Genomic DNA, 20894 nt, shown 5'->3' with positions numbered 1-20894 from the left:
GCCATTGGCTGGGCCCGCAAGCTTCCTCGCGCTTTGAAGGTTTTAGTGTGAGAGGAAGATGTGGGCTGAGGTCAGACCGAGCCCTGACACTTTACGGCCACTTAGCAGTGGCCTCGTTTTCAAAAATTCACCCACAGAAAGAGGCAGTGTTTCACAAAACCCATTTTAGACCAGTTTTAATCAAAATATAAAATTGCACGTACATTTACCTAAAACAATTCTTTTACGAGAGCCACAAATTTTTCATGTCATTCTTTCACACCAAAATTGTCCAGCTTGTGATTTTGGGGAATGTCAGTGGCTCATCTCTGAGGCTTCCTAATGACATGACAAAACTAGCACAAACCTGATCACCACATCAAACTATCACCAGATGCAGTGTTACCCCAGTAGGGGGCAGCATGGATCACAGACAGTCACAACACACTCTGGTAATGGAGAGTGGTTCCCTTTCCAGCACTGCCAGTGTCTGACCCATGATGATTATTTTTGATAACTGTACTATAGTGAGGGAGGTAGCACAGCTGGCAACAGAGTATTGACAGGCTCTCTGTCCCGAAGAGGTTGAGTTTTTGTTATGGCCGTGGTGAGAGAGACATGCAGCAAGGTAAACAGCTACAGCTACATATACAGCTCTCAAATACCCCTGCCCAAGGTGCACAGGTGATCCGTATCAGTTGGGACCTGGACAACTCCACTGCCATGGTAACGCAGATATACTCAGACACCGCAGAAAACCAAAAACAAACAAGAAGGATAGGGAGACGTACATAGTTTTAGACAGCTTTGCACAGAAACAGTACTAACAGATCCACCATGTTTGCCGCAGGATGTGTGAGGCTGAGTACACGCTCAGAGCCACTAAGATACAGACACACCTGCCATCTTCTGCAGGCAGGTGCTGCTGTGGGAGGAGAGATGAGTGCTACTCTTAGAGCAGTGCTGTCCTCAGACCTGTAGCTGTGAAAGTGCAAGTAATGATCTACTGATTATTTCCCCTGACCATGACTCAGCGAGTCAGTTGAAGAGCTGATCCTAAATCAGTTTCCTAAATCTCGCCTAACTCTTGAAAAAAATGCTGTTTACACTGTTGAAAGCTTACAACTTGTCTTATATAAGACAAGACTGATAACAATGCACCCATTCAAATAGCATTTTAAAACAACGGGAATGAGAACATGCAAACATTAAATATTTACATTTACATAATGATGCTAGTTGTGTTCAGAATACAAATGAGAGAATATTGCTAGTCAAATGTAATGACAACAAATGCTGTCACATCCTTGTGAGTCTAGCGATGTAGCCAAGGCGTAGGTGAATATCTGCCAGGAGCCCGACTTGCTGTGTTGGTAGGAGCGTATGAGGACTCTTCATCGTATACGTTCGCTATAAATAGCAGGTGCAGTGTATAGAAATGCCAGAGTTCTTCTGCTCACTCTCAGGCAGCAGATACATACTGCAGCCACATCCTTGGTGCTTTAGACTGATAAAATCATCACAGCCTCCCATAACATTTTTCTCCCAAGCTGCGTTTGTCACGTACTGTGAGACTCATATTACCTGACGACGTGCAGCCGGCTCTCCAAAGTCTGAAATGTTAATCCTAATAGTAACTTTTTATAGAATTCTTACTTATATTTGCAGACGAGGCGATTTTTCTATGGACCCGATCGTGCCAGCATCGAGCATGATTTGAGGAGGTAGGATGGGATGGTCGCACGATCGCGGCGCGGCGGTCGCGCGGGTTCGGCTTCAGGGCCAGGGGCAGGTGCTCGGTGGCGTACGTGCGGACGGAGGAGTATGCACAGAGAGGTGTGAGAGCGTACGCCTGCGGTGAAAACCTCAGCAGGACAACAATGACCCCGATGCTGATGAGGAGGGGGTGGGGGTGGGGGGGGGGAGGGGAGAATCAGGAAGGGGCCTTATCAAGGCTGTGCTTATTAAAAATAAAATAAGCACGGCCAGGCAGACTGAGGAAACGGTAATTCTCTGTAGGATGTCGGCCCAGGAAGCCAAGCCTGGAAGCCAAGGAAGGTGATCAGGTCCAGCGCCGCTTTCATAACTGTATTAAATCTATTTTCGAGTGGTTGTGTAACTCAGGTGTCCGAGGAATGCCGTTTATCAGAGAAGATGGATCGACCATAGCGCGGTGTCTAGTGTGCGCTGACACCTTCATGGAAACAGCCACAAGGCCTCCTAGGCTGCTGCCTTTATGTCCGATACTGCCCTCAAAGACAGGGAAGGATTTTAAAAAAGATCAACTCTGATATCATCCACAGTAATCCCTCGATTACCTTGTTCCCATTCTTTGCGACAACTTTTTTTTTTTTTTGGTTTGCAAGTGCCCAAGTCCAGAATGATTTGCACAACATTAATTTTTTCTGCCGATATGTTTACAGAGCCGGGTAATTTACTGATGCGATGCAGCATGTTACAGGATACAGCAGCAGGACAGTACGAATGATTTCAACCTGCAACTACCTGACTAGTCGTTTTACATTCAGTCATTTACACTGAGTCAGTTAGCAGACATTCTCATCCAGGGCGACTTAACAAAGCAAGGGCAGAAAGTTGCATCTGATAAAGCCGCAGGAATAACAGGACAAGCAGAAACAAACAACAGGCCAAGCTGGAGCCAAGCTCCTTAAACTCTGCTTTGTTTTTTTCAACAGCACAAGCCAATGTTGTGATTGAGAATTTTAACGCCATTGCAAGTCATTTTTGTGACAGCTTTCCCATCCTCGTGGTGTGTGTGTGGTTTAAGCAGCAATTTCATCTGTATGAAAGCTCTATTAGACCCAAGTGACTGTGTCTCTGTGCCGAAGGGTTAGGCGGGCATATCAGTGTTGCTGGGTCTCTCGCTCTGTGTGCTCAGCCCAAAGAGCCCAAAAGGGACCGTGGAGCGGGCCTGGGAAGGGTTAGTCAGAGCCGCCCGGTCCAGCGCCTCCCTGCTGGGGGCCTGTAGGTGGTGAGCTTCCTGGATTCCTGTGACTTCAGCGCCGTGCAATGCGTTGCCATGTAGGGACAGCGGGCCGGTGAGCCAGCGCGTGGGAATGAGCGGCGGTCACCTCGCGCGGGCGTGTCCGTCGCCCCGCTGTGGAGGGCCGCCTCACAGCTGCGGTCTGACCGCGTGAGTCAGAGCGGCGACACCCAGGGTGCATCCTGACTGAGTTTTGCCACAGGGGGCGCCAGAGGGACTGTCATCAAAATGAAATACCAGCTGAATGGGAACACATGTCAAAGACGAGGGGATCTGATTGTTAGACCTGTGAATTCAGCAATTCATGATTGGTTTAAGCCCATTTCTTTGTCAAGACAGCTGGCATCTCTCTCATGTGTAGAATTGGGGCTTATAAAAATTCAATTAAAATTAAAATTCATTTAACCTGGGCAAAACATGGACTTAATCACTCAGCATTGCTTGACACAAGTTCACTGCCCCAAACCTGACTCGACACCACTGCACCAAGCATTACTGTATGGGTTGCAAAGGTGATGTAGGCCTGGTGCTCCCCCTTGGTTATATAACTGCAGTAAAAGATGAGAAAGTGCAGAGTTGCAGACGTTTAGTCAAAAGCGTGTGTAAGTGTGCAAATCCGTCACCGGCCTTGGAGAGCCATGTTTTAAATCTGCCCCTGGAGCCGTATGCATACTTCCCTTAACCCTGCTTCCACCGCCCATCACTAAAATTAACCCTCCACCCTCGGCCACCCCACAGTGGGGAGCCTGAGACTGGGACACCACAGAGGGGTACGGCCTAGGTCAGGGGGCTCAGGTCAGGGGACCACTTTATAGCACGGGTACATACCCCTAGTCCTGGATTGCCAGAGATGGTTTGGGTTATTGTTCCATCTGAACTTTCAAACACGTAATTGAGCCAGTTATTCCCCTGAATGAATGCGGATGACCGTGTGAAATTAGTGAGATGGCGAGTGCCTGGCAGTTGGAGGACAGGCACATCTCTCACACAGGACACAGGAACAAATTATTGTTTGATGAGTGGCTGGGAGGCTCTGTTTGGCATTCAGGAACACTGGCAGATGTAAGCCCACCTATCCCAGTGTGATAAAGCCAATCGTGTCCCACCAATGTGGACTCCTGGTCATGGTTGGCCAATGACACGGCTGACACTCGAATGCGCTGTAAAAGCTTAATGGAGGACACTTCTCTGTGTGCATAGCTGATTGACCAAGTGAAAATCCATAGCCAATGTGCAGCTATGAAGGAAAAGCTCTCACATTCACTTGCACTGAAGTGCAAAGCGGTTCATTTGGGACAGCATGGCAGCTTGTCGTTGATTTGTGCAACGGGTGACAGAGAGGTCCTTTCCTCCCTCCCCGTCCTCACACGCTAGCAGTCCATCAGAGCAGCCCCTCAGTCCCCCAGCGGTCCCCCCTGGACCCCCAGCCCCGGTGTGTATGACCCGGTCCTCTCTCACAGCGGGGTCCTTCAGACTCGCAGGGCTGCCCTTATCATGGCCCGAATAAAAGGGAAAGGCTGGACCAGGCTGCATGTCCCCTGCCTTCCTGCACAGGATGCTGGGTACTTCCTGCCCCCGCAGCGCACTGATTGCTGGAGGGCTCTGGTCCAGGGTAGTCTGTCAGGGTCACCACCCCCCCACCCCACCCCCAGACCGTGAAGCCTGGAATGTCTTTGTTAAACACAGCAATATAGGAGGAGAGGAGGTCTAGCAGTGACTGTTTATGTTTTTAGTTTGGTGGTTTTATGTAAAACCATTTTTTTCCATTTCACTTGCTTTGTTAAGCTTTCTGACAAAACCTTGATATCAGTAAATTCAACATCTTTCATAGCTGAGCATTTCCCATGAGAAATGCAGCGCTTGTCATTGGCTGGTTAATGAAAGGACCAGCCTCAGTTCCCCTGCCCTGGCTGGCACCCTTGTTTGCTTTGTAGGGTTCCAGTGCACTGCTCCACCCTCTATCTCCTGGACAGCAGAGTATTCAACATGCAGGATCAACATCTTTAACAGGCTAAGGGCATCATACTAATGGCTCCATATGCTGCAAGCAAAGCGCACTTCCTCCAGAAATACATAATATATGGAAAATGTAAAGCTTCAGAGAACAGACACGCTGCATCGTGAGAAATTATGCACCGGGGGCCAAAGTAGCAGACCAGCTGCTCTGCGAAAGCAAAAATGACTCGGCTGAATTGGCTTGTAGCTTGAGGCCAGAGCTTGAGAGCGATCTGCTTTGTGAGCCAGTGTCATTAAAGATATGGGCATTAATCCTCCCCACTCCCGCCGCCGCCTCTACAGCTTTATGCATTATTCTGTTATGAATCATTTTTCACTTTACATACTGTTATGACACTGGCTCTCATTTCTTAAACCGGCTATGAATAACGTTGCACATGAAATATTATGGGAGAAAATTATTTTTTTAATTTGAAGACACTTTTAATACATTTTTCAAAATATGAGTTTCAGTAACCAATAAGGAGATCTGTACATGTGGTTATATTAAGCATTTGTTCCTAGACTAAGTTCTAAGGGCCCTTGTGGAGACTCTGTCGGTCAGGGCAGGTTTGTGAAATGAGTGCAACATCATATTTTAAATAAATCATTATGCATTAGCAGAATGCAGTGCTGCAGCCTGAGAAGCACACATTCGTAGGAGAGAGCGAGGGAGAAAGGGAGGGAGAGATGGAAGGACAGAGAGAGAGGAAGAAAGTGAGGGAGAGATTGGGGCGTAGAGAGAGAAAAGGAAGGAGAAATTGAGGTGGAGGGAGAGGGAGTAGGGAGGGAGAAACTGAGGTGAAGAGAGAGAGAGAGAGAGAGAGAGAGAGAAGGAGGGAGTGGAGCAGCGTGAGGGCTTGGAGATGCTCTTTGTGTTCCAGTCCCACACTCTCAGCCAGCAGTGTTCTTTTCCACTAAATTAATGTCTTCCTTCCCACCCTGTGAAAGCCGGAGCGCACTGGCAGCTCGGCCGATAGCTCAGGCATCACCGTGAGACCGCCCCTGAGGGAACGGTGGCGGGGGGGGGGGGCTACATGCGTTTCATGCTGGAGGTCAAAGGTCGGCGGTTGTGAGAGGGTGGCAAAAGCCCAACCAGGGCGGGGCGTGGCACAGGAGGCCTGAGCGAAAACAGATCGCGTATTTTAAGCTCTGATTGGGCCTAAGTAAACAAGTGGAAACCGTCTTTGTGGACGTGCTGATTGTCAGCCAGAGGTTTTTTTTTTTAATGTACTTATATCTTTTGACCTGCGGCTCGGGAATGGGGCCAGCTCATCATCATTAATTGAGTCTTTGGGTTACGTGCTGTCAACAGGACATGTGGAGCTCTACTTAGACATCTCGCAGAAATGTTGTAGGTCAGCACTTGTTACAGTGCTGGCAGATAGTTGACGGATGTTATACTGTGTAAGGGTGCATGACATTGATGCAAAAGCAAGGTCAGTATGAGCAGGAATGAATGCTTTGAGCATCTGCAGTCCGTGAGTCCACTGTAATCACAGTACCAGCATTAACATCACAGTTATTACTGTTACAACTGCTGTGTACAGTGAAGAACTGTACACCAGAAATTATTTTCGGGTATTCAGTAGCAGATTTGCTTTTATCAATATTAATAATACAGTTACACTGTAGAGGTTCTCACTCATATAAGTATTAGTATTACAGAGTTACAGTAGCGATTTTTGCTCATATAGGTGTAAATATTACAGTAATGCTATGGAGGGTTTTACAGATATCAGTATTAATATTAGAGTTATACAGTAGCAGTTTTTACTCATATCAGTGTTAATGTTACAGTAATACCGTGGAGGGTTTTAGACATATCAGTATTAATATTAGAGTTACACAGTAGTGGTTTTTACTCATATCAGTGTTAATATTACAGTTATACAGTAGTGGTTTTTACTCATATCAGTATTAATATTACAGTTATACAGTAGCGGTTTTTACTCATATCAGTGTTAATATTACAGTAATACTGTGGAGGGTTTTACACATATCAGTATTAATATTAGAGTTACACAGTAGTGGTTTTTACTCAAATCAGTGTTAATATTACAGTTATACAGTAGTGGTTTTTACTCATCAGCCTTAATATTAAGTTTATACAGTAGGGGCTTTTGGTCTTCTGAATGTTAATGTTACATTTAGGAGGTATATGTTTGCGGTTGTGTCCCCGTAGGCGTGGCTCCAACGTGTCCCTAGTGCTGGATATGAGTGCGCTGGGGGCGGTGGAGCCCCTGAGCAGCGTGGTGGCCACCCCCCGGGAGCGTGCGGCCACGGAGTACCTGCAGTCCGCCGGGCGCGTCCTGTCCCGCCAGCAGCTCCGCGACACCGTGCACAACACGCAGACGCTACACGCCGAGTTCGCGGTGAGGGGGGGGGGGGGGGGTTTGGTCGCCTCGCCGCACCGCACCGCACTGCCGCAGTGGCGAAGTGGCATGAGCAGGGCTCCACCCACGCGCCCTGAGCGTATCTCCCTCCTATTCAACATTCAATTATGTGAATTCTTTCATTACAATATATTATATTGCAATTACATTACAATAACAGTTTTTATTACATTACCCGGATTGTGTCTGTGGATCACTTAGGGGGCACTCCACAGTAAATATCTCATTAGTGCAAAATGCCCTCCAGCACCATTAAAAAATTCAAAACAGCATTGAGAATAATACAGTGGTTATTGGTTACAAAGCTCTGGACGTAATATGTTCAGAATTATTTAGCTATAGTATCTATAGTATAGGCGCAGTCTTGCCCATCTATATATTATGGCTTTGATTTTAAGACTCCTACCATGGGAAAGCCTATCAGTTCTCTTGGGTAACATTTGTATTCTATGTGTTTTCACTGAAAGATGTTTTGTGTATTTTCCAGGAAATCCCCATGAATTTTGTGGATCCCAAAGAGCTGGATATTCCCAGTCATGGTACTAAAAACAGATACAAAACCATTTTGCCAAGTGAGTATATTTAGAATTTTCCAAAAAAGCAAAAGTAAATAGTTTGTAATGTCACATGATTGATGATTTTGGATAAATGATGAGTCAGTCAGGAGACAGTACATCTGTATATGCAGTATGCTTTATCTGAGGGGTATTGTGGTTTAATAGATAAGGGCTACCTGGTTTTTATGTGAAAAATATTTTACACTTTACTACCAAAACAAATCGATCTGCTGGGTTCATTCAACATTTTCTTGGTTCATAAAATCAAACCCTCCCCAAAGAACTTGAAACTGCCTTCATGAACCTCCAAACATTTACTGTACATGATAAATGCTAACAGTGGACTGAAAACAAGGTCTTTTCATTGGAAAGCATGAGGTACTGTTTAATGCAAAAGCAGTGACCTGCAGATGAAAGTCAGCCCATACAAATGTTATTAACGGTCAGCCAAGTTCCAAATTCTGCACCATTTCAGTGATGTTCATATACGTTCGGTCAGATCAGGCAAAACCCACAGTGTGCCATTGGCCAGTTTGGAGGGTGTAAAACGGATATGTAATCAGTGCGGTGGCAGTGCGGTTCCCACTGGATGGACAATCTGACGTTCAGTCCTCGGAAAGAGCTGGTGTTGACCCAAGGAACATTCCGTGCCACAAAGTACCCCCTGTGCCCCCTCCCCCAACTCTCCCAAGCGGTCAGGCGTGTGTGTGTGTGGGGGTCCTTGTCACACCCACAGGGTCGAGGGGCCCTGATTGGTTGGGGAAGCGGCTAATTGCAAAGAAACGTGGGGGGGTGGGGTTTCCTGTCCGAAACATCGGTGACCAACCGCGAGCCTCACGGCCGCTGAAAGACAGGCAGGAAGAGCTTCATCACGCCCATCAGTCAAGAGCGGCCGGGGTCAAGGTCAGCTCGCGCAAAGCGTAGCGTAGTTTCCATTGGCTGAGGAGGGCCTGGGAGAACAATGCAACACAGAGAACAAACTGTTCCCACTGCAAGGGCCCGTTCTGAGGACGTTACTTTATTATGTAAGTAGCCCTCCGCTGTGCCCGATCATTATCGGCTTCCCTTCTGTCCCCCCCACAGCGGAAGGGGAGCTCCCTTATCAATATTGGAACAGCGGTGTTCCTTCCCCCCACAAATTTACAGCGAGGAAGGGAACACGGGCAAAATCCAGCAGAGGACATTGTCTTGGAGGTGCACCAAGCACGGACCAAGCCTCGGCAAACACAAATAAAAGGTTGAGAAATTAGACGTCTCGCGTGGGGCTGCGGCATTTGTCTCCCAGGCGGAAATCGAGGATCTTTAACTGCCAGCATTCAAGCACCAATCACACCTATCTGAACTTCAGCCGCGACACGCAGGAAATGCACACTGTCTCTGGATAAGTGATTGCAGAGCTTTGATTGGTTGATAGCTTCGCCCTCTAATGAAGGCCTCCACACCAGAAATCAGATCTCAGGGTACTGTAGAGCATCAGTTCGGTTCTGATCGTCTGGCCCCACCCCTCTTTTCCTGTGCCTTTTATTTTTTTGCTTGGGAGTTTGGGGGGGGGGGGGGGGGGGGGGGGGGTCTCCATGGCCTCGTTGGCTGGGGGGGTTAAGCACCATGTCTTCCTGTGTTGGGTGTAACTTCCTCCTCTCAAATCTGCTGAAGAACATTTGAAGGTGGTTTAAAAATACAAATAGGATCCAGGCCAACTGAAGTGAATAGGATTGAATTGAATAGGATTCAGTGTTACAGGTATTCTGTAAACCCATGCTTGAATCACTTGAAAAGGCAAAATAAAGTTTGGGCCATCTAATGCATTGCCATTGTTATTTGCATTAGAGAGAGAGAGAGTGGCCAAGAATTAGTTGCTTGTGTGTAGTTCATCAGAGAAACAAACCATGCTTGTTTGTCGTTCATAGACCCCCACTCCAGGGTGATCCTGAAGACCAAGAGCACTTATGATCCACTCAGCAGCTACATCAATGCCAACTACATCAGAGTGAGTTACAGCCATTTTAGTCTTCTCAAACGGATCGCTTCAGGTGCAGGTCAGCAGGCCACGCAGCAGTGAGCACAAGACAAGCTAACAAATTTAAGCCGGTGCAGTTTGCATTTTGTCAGTACTCACGCAAGCATTTCCATTCATTTTCTTCAGTTGGAGCAAAGTAGTGTAAGTGGTAAGTTGCGTGAGTTGTCTTAAAATTGATTTCGTCTGAACTAGTGTGACCATTGCAGTTGATTTGTTTGTTTACATTCTGAAACATTGACACTAGTGTTAAAATTCAGTGCTGGACCACTGATTCAGAATGATTAGCTCAACACCTATCAATTATTATTCTCACCACCACAACACACATCAAATACCAGTTAAAGAATAAACTACCATTTTGAATGGTTCAGAGAGTGCTGAACTGTTGTTCCCTTAAAGGCACCAAGCCAGGTTCATCTTTATATACTTTGCATAGTCAAGAAGTTTAACTCAAGTGAAAGAGAACTCAATTTTTTTTAAATTTTTAAAAAAATTTTTTTGTTTTGCTATAGGTATCAAGGACACGTGTTTGAATGTCTGTGCATTCAAAATCATGTCTGGTAGGCCTTAAGCATTACCCACTTCCAGGAAATAAAAAACAATGTCAAAAACAAAGTACAATATAATACAATACAAAATGCTGTCATGCACAGCAAGACATCATCCTCCATTGAAAGGACAAGGATGAGTGCCACCACCAGTCTCATTGTGGCTGTCTAGAATCTTACTTAAACACTTCATGAAATTATCACTATGCATCCATTGTAGATTCATTAATGCACAATAAGTTGTTTTCCATGAGAAACCTGTCCAGTAAAACAACCACTGGGCTTTTGTTTTTCTGTTGGACCAAATGAAAAAGCTCTAGTCTCTGTGTTTGATTTTAGGATGAGGCTCAGTTTCTGACATGGTTCAGAGTGCTCAATCTTGCAAGTGTAAGTGCTTGATATGTATGATGAATGGCTTAATTTCTTTTGTTTTAATCAGTAAAATAACAGAAGAGGCTTATATTTAACTCAGTAACTAACCCTTTGCCAAATGGTACGTGCTGTGTTTGTGTTTCTTGCATATCAACCCCTTGTCGCAACCAGACATTATTTATGACCGGAACCATTTTCAAAAGCGTTGCTGAAATCACAGCTTGTTGGCCCATACGTAACAATAGGCTTGTTTCCTGATCCAGGAAGTTTAAAAAGCAGTTTTCTCTTTTTCACACTGAGAGCTAAGGATTGTGACACAGAGCCTGTCTTCCTTTTTGCACCTCTGACAATGGCCTACCTGTCCCAAAGCGGGCAGAGGTAACTATGGTTACAGACATGGTTACCGTACACAAAAACATAAACTCAGTAATAGAATCTGTATTCACTGCCTTGTAAAGTGTGTAGAACGGTTCTGCTGGTGTTACTCATACAGTGCAATGAGCCATTCTCAGATTCCCTAATGAGTATTCCAGTAAGAAAGTCTGGGCAGGGTGGGGTGGGGTGTCCAATATGGAGCTTACCCCTATGAGACTGGCTGAACTTGCATTCTGACAGAAGGCTAGAACGCGATGCCTGTTTTTCATCTCTTTCATTTGAAATTTAGACTCGGATCATGGGAACCAGATTCATGTAAGCTCCATCTGTCTGGAACGAATTGGTTCTCCACATCTTGTCACCTGTTCTACCAGCTTCTGTCTGTCCGCTCCTCATCTGTCAGTGACAGAATTTATCTCAGCCATGTCACTTGTATGAGAATATGCACTCTAACTGCACAGTCCCTTACAGTCCTTTGCATTATGTATAGCAGTGTTTCTCAATCCTGTTCCTGGAGGCCCACTGTCCTGCATGCTTTCCATCTTTCCCTGCTCTACCTACCTGACTGAACTCATCAGTGTCACTTTTGATTAGCTGAGCACACCTGATTTAATCAAGAGCATGTTAATCACACTAATCAGGTGTGTTTGGAGCAAAGACAGATAGAAGATGTGCAGGACAGTGGGCCTCCAGGGGTAGGATTGAGAAACTGTGACGTATAGCTTATCAGAAAACTATAATCGACATGAAGTGTATATTTTGAAATCCATAATTACCACCTCAATATTTTATTGGACATTTTCTATATGGACAACCTTACCCACATAGTTTACAGATGTGCATATTCGGCAATCTGTGAGTGCAGGGCTTTAACTGCTACTCCACCCGTCTTTCCTATGACCGCTCACCGCGGTCATCGCAAAATGAAAAATGGAGTTACACAAGAGGCCCCCCGCTTACATAAAAGGCCTGCTGTGTAACGGAAGGGTTTATCTGGACCAGGACGGCATGCCACTGAGGGTGCGAGCTCGAACCTCCAAAGGTTTGTTATGGCAGGCCGGGGAGGAAGGCGGGCCCCCGAAGCCGTCGGAAGCCGCGGGGCAGCTTCGCCCATTGTCTCTCTCGCTCCGCACGGAGCGCACCTTGCTGGGCTGAGGTGCGAGAGGATGTTTTTGCAGGATAAGGAGGAATGCCGAGCCAAGAACACAAGCTTCTCTTCTTTTCCTCTGGCCTAAGACATCCCTGATTGCACGCTGGAGCGGGCTGGAATGTCGTGTTCGAAGTAGGGGGAGGATGTTCGTCTGAAGGACAGAACGTCACGGAAGGCCCAGGGCACAGTGGCGTGCTGAAACACCATGCCACCTGACTCAGTCACGTCCAGTCCGTACCTGCGACTATGTCAGTCCGAACTGAACTGTCTGTATTATAAAGATATACATGAAATATCATGAAACAGGTGGTCTCTAGGTTACAGTGTATATACAGTAAGAACGAAGGTACCACTCAAGTCAGAGATCTGGACACATAATTAAACTGCAAACAGTGATATTTACAGGAAGTCCAAAATAACAGGACAAAGAATTCATCAGACAGATTCCGTTTCAACAAATGGCTCATTAATTGCCTTTGAACAATATTGAGGGCTTGCCAGGATAAGGTTATTATTGCTGTGTGGAATATTTATAAGACAAAGTTGCATTCACTGCAGAAAGGTCACAGTAACACACTGGCTGCTAAATCAATCTGAGATACATAATAATTAATTACTGTACAGTGTAAAATTGGGTTTATTACTTTAGGTTTGCTTGTTAGCAAAGTCAACGTAGGATAACTGTAAACTGACACAGAGGGAAGGGAGTGTAGGGTTATTGAAAGGTAATGAACAATTAAGGTCAGCAAGAGCGCTGTGATGTCACAGTAATGTAATCAGAGAAAGCGTGTTTTAGCCACTAGCTGGCATTGTGTACAATGCCACAGGAAACTTGCCTACAGTATATCATGTTACAGAAGCAAGTCGGGCTAAGCTAAGTGTGACTCTCGGAGCCTATCCAGGGGTTTCTCACACCACTTAATGCTCAGGTCTTGGAGTTAATTTAGGTGAGATAGGAAGAGGTCCAGGGCAGGGATGAATCCTGAACTGAAAGCACCTGTAAATGACCTCGCCACTGTTCATTGGATTATGTACAGAACTGAGATGGTAAATTCAGTAAATGGGTTATTGCAGTTGCTGTTGTGGCCCTGTGTGGACATACACAGTGTAGTGAGTTGGGACAGGAGGAAGGGGAGTTTGAGAGGTGGAACTGAGGAGCTCTCAGCTGTGATGCGTTTTTGGGTGGACGCGGGAGCTCATGGTTCCTCTTTCTGTGCTGGGACAGGGTTACATGGGAGACGAGAGGACCTACATCGCCACCCAGGGCCCCATGATCAACACGGTCAACGACTTCTGGCAGATGACCTGGCAGGAGGACTGCCCCGTCATTGTCATGATCACCAAGCTGAAGGAGAAGAATGAGGTGAGGCGCCCCCTGCTGGTGGGCTTTCCCACTGACACACACACAGTATATACACACCTTGGTTCAGCCGGTTCACCCTTTGCGATATACTGTTGGTATAGGAACCACTGTTATTCACTCTTTTGGGTGTCATCCTGGAGCTATGATATTGTTTTGCGTACATTTAAACACTCAGTTCAATTATTTGCATAATGAATGTTTTAGAAATACGAGCAGAACCACGTTCAGGCTTGGACTGTGTGTTTGTGTCTGTACCTTATCTTACAAAGGCCTTGGTAGCAAATGGATGCAGAATGATATAAAAAAAAAAACAGTGAACCATGCAGCATTGATAGAGGCAGGAGCGTTGCCATGGAGAGGAGACTTTATGAACACAGAAAGCGGCCCCACACAGTGCCAGAGGCGTAGAGATATCAGCATGAGGGGAGAGTGGCCTGCTGTACAGACAGCGCCGGGCACACAGACCGACAGGGGCGATGAAAATAGCTCACAATGGACGGGCCAGCAGGAGCTAGGCTGTGACAGAGAGGGACTCATGGGACACACCCAGGTCAGGTTGGGTCAGCACCAAAATCAACACCCTCCCCAAGGGGGGGGGAGGTGTAGGGCCGTACCATTCGTCAGGTCTGCAGGGACCGAGCCGGCCCTGGGTGCGGGTCCGCTGACGTCTTCAGAGAGCGAAACAATGGGAACAGCAGTGTTAGTTTCTAGGGAGGGGCGGGTGTGGCTGGAGCCTTTGATCAGGGCCTCTGATAACACCCGGCCGTTACACAACAGCAGCCCTTCGTCGCATTTAAAGATGTTTCCCAGAGAAATGGGGCTGTTTTTGCTGCCTAGCCCCTTGAAAATACACACCGCGAGACGAGACCGCCACTCAGATCAGAGGTGAGTTAGAGAAAGCGGTGTCTGCTCCTCGAGTGCTGGTACTTCCTAAAGATTTACACCGTGTGTCTCAAACAGGAACAGCAAGTGAGAGTTAAGTAGACGCATATCTAGGCTGTTGAGAACTTCAGCGAAGCAATGTGTCAGATAGTAAGCCTGTGGGATTATAGAGAATGATAAATGAGTCATGTTCTCAAATGTAGAGTTGACATTTAATGTTTTAAGGAGTATTTGGCAGTTCGTTTTGAGAACACAATTTGTCCTGCAATTCCTTGGACGGCTGGGGTAATGTCAGTGGCTGAAAATGCATCAGGAGATTCTCTCGGTGGGAGGGCAGGCTGCATGTGGGAGAAGTGTGGCGTCCACACTGTAGAAACCTTAAAGGTCACCGAAATAACGGCTGCGTTTTTTTTTTTTTTGTTTTCCCCCTCCCGCAGAAATGCGTTCTTTACTGGCCGGAGAAACGCGGCATCTACGGCAAGGTGGAGGTGCTGGTAAACAGCATGAGAGAGTGCGAGCACTACACCATCCGCAACCTGACCGTGAAGGTAAGGCCACCCGTGATGGCGTCTGCGGACGCCCCCCTTTCCTCATAACCCATGAGTGAGACGGTACCCGCTATCACCGGCTGTGGAGCTGAAAAGGCAAGTGGCAGTTGTAGTGCTGCCAGTTCACGGATGTCAGCGCCGTTGACACCAAAACGAATCGCACGATAGTTACGCCAAAAATAGTCACTGGCGTTAAATTTGGCGCTAACGCGCCTGCGGCGTGTTCTAAATAGCGTGGTTATTGGGTAATGTTGCTGGTATGCGGAGTGATGGTGCACAGGAAACATGTAGAGGAAGCAGGGCTGTGTAGCCCCAGGTAGTCCGCTCTCACGGGCCGGCGGGGTTTGGCAGTGTGAGCGCTGCTGTTGATTTGACGAAGATCTGGAAAGACAATTCAGCCTGCGATGCTGGCAGGACATCTGAGAGACGGCGCATTGTGATTCATAATGATGAGCAACCGCTTGGACAGGGGCAAAGCGAGGAAACAGCACCTACCCTATCATTAAAACCACATTATCACTAGCAGCTCATAGGTTGCAACTAGAAATAGAAATGAGCTGACATGTAAGTACAAATTTGTAGCACTTTGTTTAGGAGAGCAATTGCACACATAGTAGCCTTGTCTTAAGAGAGCCATTTCACTCACAGTTTCAGCTTTTTACAGTCAGCTGCTGATTATTTTCTCTTGCACTGTTTAAATAATGCTATTGAGAAGCAAGTGTTTGGATCTGTGTATTGCATCCCTACTGTGTACACTGTGGTGTGGGGAATAAGATGACCATTGTGGTGTGTGTTATAACGGCAGCACTAATATTTGTCACATTGGATAAATGGAAGAGATTTCCTGTCTGCTCAAAGAAGGGCTCTATGGTCACGAGCTTGTGGGTTTCAGTTCCATGTGGCAGCCTATTTTGGCTGTACAATTGAGGAAGTTGTAAAGTTCGCTTGAGTTGAGACCCAGCTAAATAAAATGAAAACATAAATATATGAAGTAACTGTACTGTTTCATGGCTAAGCCAGAGACACATAGAAAGTTATGATTTAGTCCTGAGACTCAGCAGACACCCTCTAGAGTGTCATACATAAGTCATAATCCTTACATTTATACATCTGGATATTTAATTTAAGGCAGTGGCAGTTCTGGGTAAAACACCTTGTCCACAGGTACAACAGCAGAGCCCTAGAATTGAATCCTCAACCTTTGGGTCATGAGCCCACTGCCTTAGCAATAGCAGATCTCATATTTATAATATACCAGTCTAGCAGGCTGGCCACAGTGACTGTGAGTCCATAGCAGCGGAAGAGATTGGTGTATTTCCACCAGAGGCAGGGGTCTGTACGTCAGCCAGGGCTTCCTCATCTCGCTACTCTCAGGCACCCTGCGGGCTGTCACCCATCTGCAAATTGCTTGTATGTTGTCAGTGTTCTCCAATTAGCACCCGCTTCACTGTGGTGCACCGTGGGACTTTTAGTGTAAAAAAAAAAAATAGCCGCTTCTGTCTGTGAGTCTACCAGATCAATGCATTTGTCTTGCTTCAGCACTTTACGACTGCAGAGGTGCCGGTTCAAAAATAGGGTTGCATAAAGGGGGCAAAATATGCGTTGTAAAAATAATCAACTCAAAGGTGGAGAATGAATCTGCATTCAGTTCTAAGTCTTTAGAAGGTGAATTCTGCGTTTCATATGAGCTTATTTATCCTGGGTGTCTTTGGCCATGGATGGTCTATATTCAGTTGAATAATCACAGCTGCTTCTGTTAGGATCATTCCAGTAAGTTTTGGAGTATGTGGATTTTACTTGTTCTGGTTCACTGTGGTATTTCTGCACTGTGGTTATGTTGTGTCTGTGTGTTTTTGGGTTTGTGTGTGTGTGTGCGTGTGCATGTGATGTATGCATACATTTGGGTGTGTGTGTGCGCGCATATATGCATTCACGCATATGTGTTGTTTGTCCTTCAGCAAGGAGGCCAGAGCCGCAGTGTGAAGCATTACTGGTACACCTCGTGGCCAGACCACAAGACCCCGGACAGCGCCCAGCCGCTGCTGCAGCTCATGACGGACGTGGAGGAGGACCGGCTGTCCTCGGGCTGCAGGGGGCCCGTCATCGTCCACTGCAGGTGCAGCACGGAGCCCACGCACACTGGCCTGGCTTCCAAACACACCAGCACTACCCTCTTCTCTTCTTTAGAGTGTCTGTCACCACACACCACAGGGCTGTGCTGCCAGCTTATACTGCCTCAGTCCGGGAGGCCCCCCGGGCCAGAGAGTGTTGACAAAGAGTCAGAAATCTGCTAAACCCATTGGGCTATGGCACTCCAGGACCAGGGCTAGGTAGCCCAGATGTACAAAGACTCACACCAGCACCTCAAATCAATCCTGCTGTCCTTTAATATCGAACGCACAGTATAGCTGTGACCTTCGACCTTTGTGGTCCAGTGGTGCTTGAAAGAACCAGCTGTCCTCATTACTAAGCCCCCTGTCCTCTTTTGCGCAGCGCTGGGATTGGACGGACCGGCTGCTTCATCGCCACGACAATAGGATGCCGTCAGCTGCAGCAGGAAGGGGTTGTGGACGTCCTGGGAATCGTGTGCCAGCTGCGTGCAGACAGGTACGACGTCCCTGCATGGAGGCGCCGGTACTGCTTTGCAAACTGCAGACATGGAACAGAAGGTTGTAAGCTATTGTTTCCTTCGGGAAGGGGGAAGAACCTCAGGAGACGCACGCTGCCTTTTTCCGTGCCCAATCGGCTCAGGGTTGCCGCTCAGCAGAGCGATCACAGGCGCCATTTTCAGACACATAAAACAGTTACCTTAAAACCGTCACAATAACAAGACTGCAGCAGGAAAGCCTGCCCTTGGTGCCGCCCACCTGTAGGAACACAGAGGCACAAACAGCCACATTCACTAGGTAGCCTATGACTGCAGGCAGGGTAGCGTCACAGAAACTGCGAGAAATGTTCCAACCCTGATATGATCAGGGGTCTCTTTTTCTCAGTATCAGCATCACTGAAATCTCAGTTGAAATAATCCTTGCACACATCTCTTTTAGTCTTCTGACGTAAAATTTTATATGGAAACCAGTCTCAATAACCTTTACCAATTGCAGCGGTTATCTAAAATGTTTGATAAGAAAAAAGGACAAAGGAAAACCTCTATAACAAATAGGTCTGATCAGCTGCTGCAGCAGCACTGGTCAGACTGTGTGAGAGAGACCAGTCCATTCTCAGCACCACTCTCCTGCAGTGGTTTGTGAGCGTCGCAGGTTAGCTGGGGCCGAAGGATGTTTGAGGGTGGAGGAGATGTCCTGCCTCGAGCGGGCCCCCTGGGGGGGGATCCTCGGGCCAGGACAGGATGCCGGGGGTGGGGTGGGGGAGGGTTCCGCGGGGGAGAAGGACAGGGCCGGGATGGCTTCGGCCTAGGCCGCTGGGAGATAAGGACAGGAAAGCACTGGAAACCTGCCCGCTCAGAGCTTTGCTGACTGGAGAGAGTCGCTTGCACCCTCGGAGCTAACAGAGTTTCTTTCCCAGGCCTTTCTCCTCGCAAACCAGTGAGTCAAGAGAACTGAGATCCAAACACAGTGACAAAAGCGTTTAAGTGTTATATACATATGCCTTTTGAAGTGTTATTTAGTCTTATTATGTGCATACATACATATGTACATACTTAATTTTTGTAGTTGTTATATGCTTTTGTCTAAGTGTTTTCAATTGAATTACAACACGTCATTCCTGGAAGGAAATGGTGACAAGTTCACCAGATTTCATAACAAAAGTAACTGAAGTAACTGGAACCACGATAAGTTAAAAATAAAAAACAGACAAAGGAAAAGAATGAACAAAACACCACCTAAACGAGGTTAAAGAACCAAGGCACGCCACAGATGCAGCAAGTTCAGACACGGAACAAACCAAATTGGGTGGGGAGTAGGGACAGGACAGATGGGGTAGGTAGGGGTTTGACATGTGGGGGGGTAGTGTCCATTCAGAGCTGGCCACAATAACCAATGATGATCTTGGCCGTGGTCTTTCTGCTGGAGTTGCCGTAAGACTCTACATTCTTCACAACGTCCACCACCTTTCAGAACACAACATGCCTTCTGTCCAGCCAAGACCTGATAACTGTGCAAGAGCCAAGTACAACAGCCAGTCGAAATGCCCCTCTCTGTCAAGCAACCAATCTGCTCATACAAGTTAAGACATCAGTAATTATGTTTTTCAGTGGTATATTTGCTCATCTGAATTCTTACGCAGATTCACTGCGAATATAATAGTTGGGTAGTCAAACACTTTGTATACTAGTTAAATAACACTAATATTATCCTCAGATATAAGTTTCATTAATGAATGTGAAGTACTGTAAATGCTTTTCTGTACTACATTGATAGAGGTAGAAACGGAGGAGACACATGTCGTGTGGTAGCCTGGGAATAATCTCTTCACAAGGGGACTTGTTCTTAACTTTGGGACACAAATTGAAGCCAACATTTTTTGGCACCCTGCCTTCATAATGATGAGTAAGTAGTGAAGAGGAAGTAACTGTTAGATTACCTTAGATGGACTTTTTCAGAGTAAGGGACGCACTCACTCACTTTGAGGTGAGATTGACTCCAGGGAAGCAGAACATTCTTCCTCAAGGGGAGAAGTTCCCTGTGTATCACTATTGATGCACACTTCTGTGTGCACCACAAACTTCTTCAGTCCAAGACACCCTCTGACACTGTGTAGCTCTGTGAGATGATAAGCAGTGAATTTACAATGTGTGAAAAGTGGTCTGTTGATCATGTCATTTAAAAAAAATGGCACAGCTCTCCTAGTGTGTGTTTGACCCGGGAGCTGCAGTGTGAGATGGGATATATTATGGCTAAACTGGACCATGGTTTGATATTGTGTGTGTGTGTGTTTGTCTGTGTGTGTTGGTGTCCAGGGGAGGCATGATCCAGACCGGCGAGCAGTATGAATTCGTGCACCACGCCTTGAGCCTGTACGAGAGCCGTCTCTCGGCTGACGCGGGCCAGTGAAGCCGTGACGGCCGCTTTTTCCCCGCCGCTCCGGGTTTACTGGAAAGAAGAGCCCTGAGGTAATCTCGTTACCCGGTAACTGTCACTGAAACTGGTAGAGGGACCCTACCAGACCCTCTGGAATGAACTGGTATGGCTTAGAATAGAGGGGGACAGTTGCCTGTGAGAAAAGGAGGGAGAGAGAGAGAGAACGTCTGTTAATGAATGTAGTGTGTCCTTTCTCATCTTCCTCTTCCTGTGCTGTGAGCAGCTTGGCTTGCCTCTTATAAAACCCTGTGAGCACTCGGCCTTGTTGTCATTCCAGTTATTCAGGCTCTATCCATTCTGACAATTGTACTGTACCAGTAGAACCCCTTACTGTCTTTACCTCTACCAGCTATTATGTGTTCTTGTAGAATTTACTGATGGCTGTTTTTTTTTTTTTTAAGTCCATGTGTCAGGTATTGCAACCTGAGTTTAACTAATCAGAATATTTTATTTTTATTTTTTAACGTGTTAACATATAAATGAAATAATGGGATAGCTTTTAGAAAATCACCATTGGTTAGCAATAGGTGGAATATATATATTTTTTTTTAAAAAAAGACTGTTAATTGCATTGTGTTGGAAGCATTAGTAAGCAGCTTCCACCAGCTGATGCTTTTGCTGAAACAGTGAGTAAATTGATATTTGTTTGGTGGAAGCTTCAGCCAA

General features: G+C 46.6%; 1 protein-coding gene across 1 annotated transcript in view; it reads left to right on the top strand.

Moving 5' to 3' along the window:
- Nucleotides 1-20626, top strand: part of LOC118771861 (receptor-type tyrosine-protein phosphatase R-like) — a 59390-nt gene extending 38764 nt beyond the window's left edge. The window contains 8 exon segments of the mRNA XM_036519987.1: nucleotides 7164-7353; nucleotides 7862-7946; nucleotides 9839-9918; nucleotides 13619-13756; nucleotides 15076-15186; nucleotides 17145-17302; nucleotides 17680-17793; nucleotides 20108-20626. Coding sequence (XP_036375880.1) covers nucleotides 7164-7353; nucleotides 7862-7946; nucleotides 9839-9918; nucleotides 13619-13756; nucleotides 15076-15186; nucleotides 17145-17302; nucleotides 17680-17793; nucleotides 20108-20201 — 970 coding nt within the window. The 3' untranslated portion in view covers nucleotides 20202-20626.
- Nucleotides 20627-20894: the final 268 nt, after the last annotated feature.

This window comes from Megalops cyprinoides, chromosome 25 (genome assembly GCF_013368585.1).
Source record: "Megalops cyprinoides isolate fMegCyp1 chromosome 25, fMegCyp1.pri, whole genome shotgun sequence".
In the NCBI taxonomy this organism is placed as follows: Eukaryota; Metazoa; Chordata; class Actinopteri; order Elopiformes; family Megalopidae; genus Megalops; species Megalops cyprinoides.
Note: the sequence above shows the minus strand (reverse complement) of the source record. Positions and strands in the feature narration are given on the sequence as shown.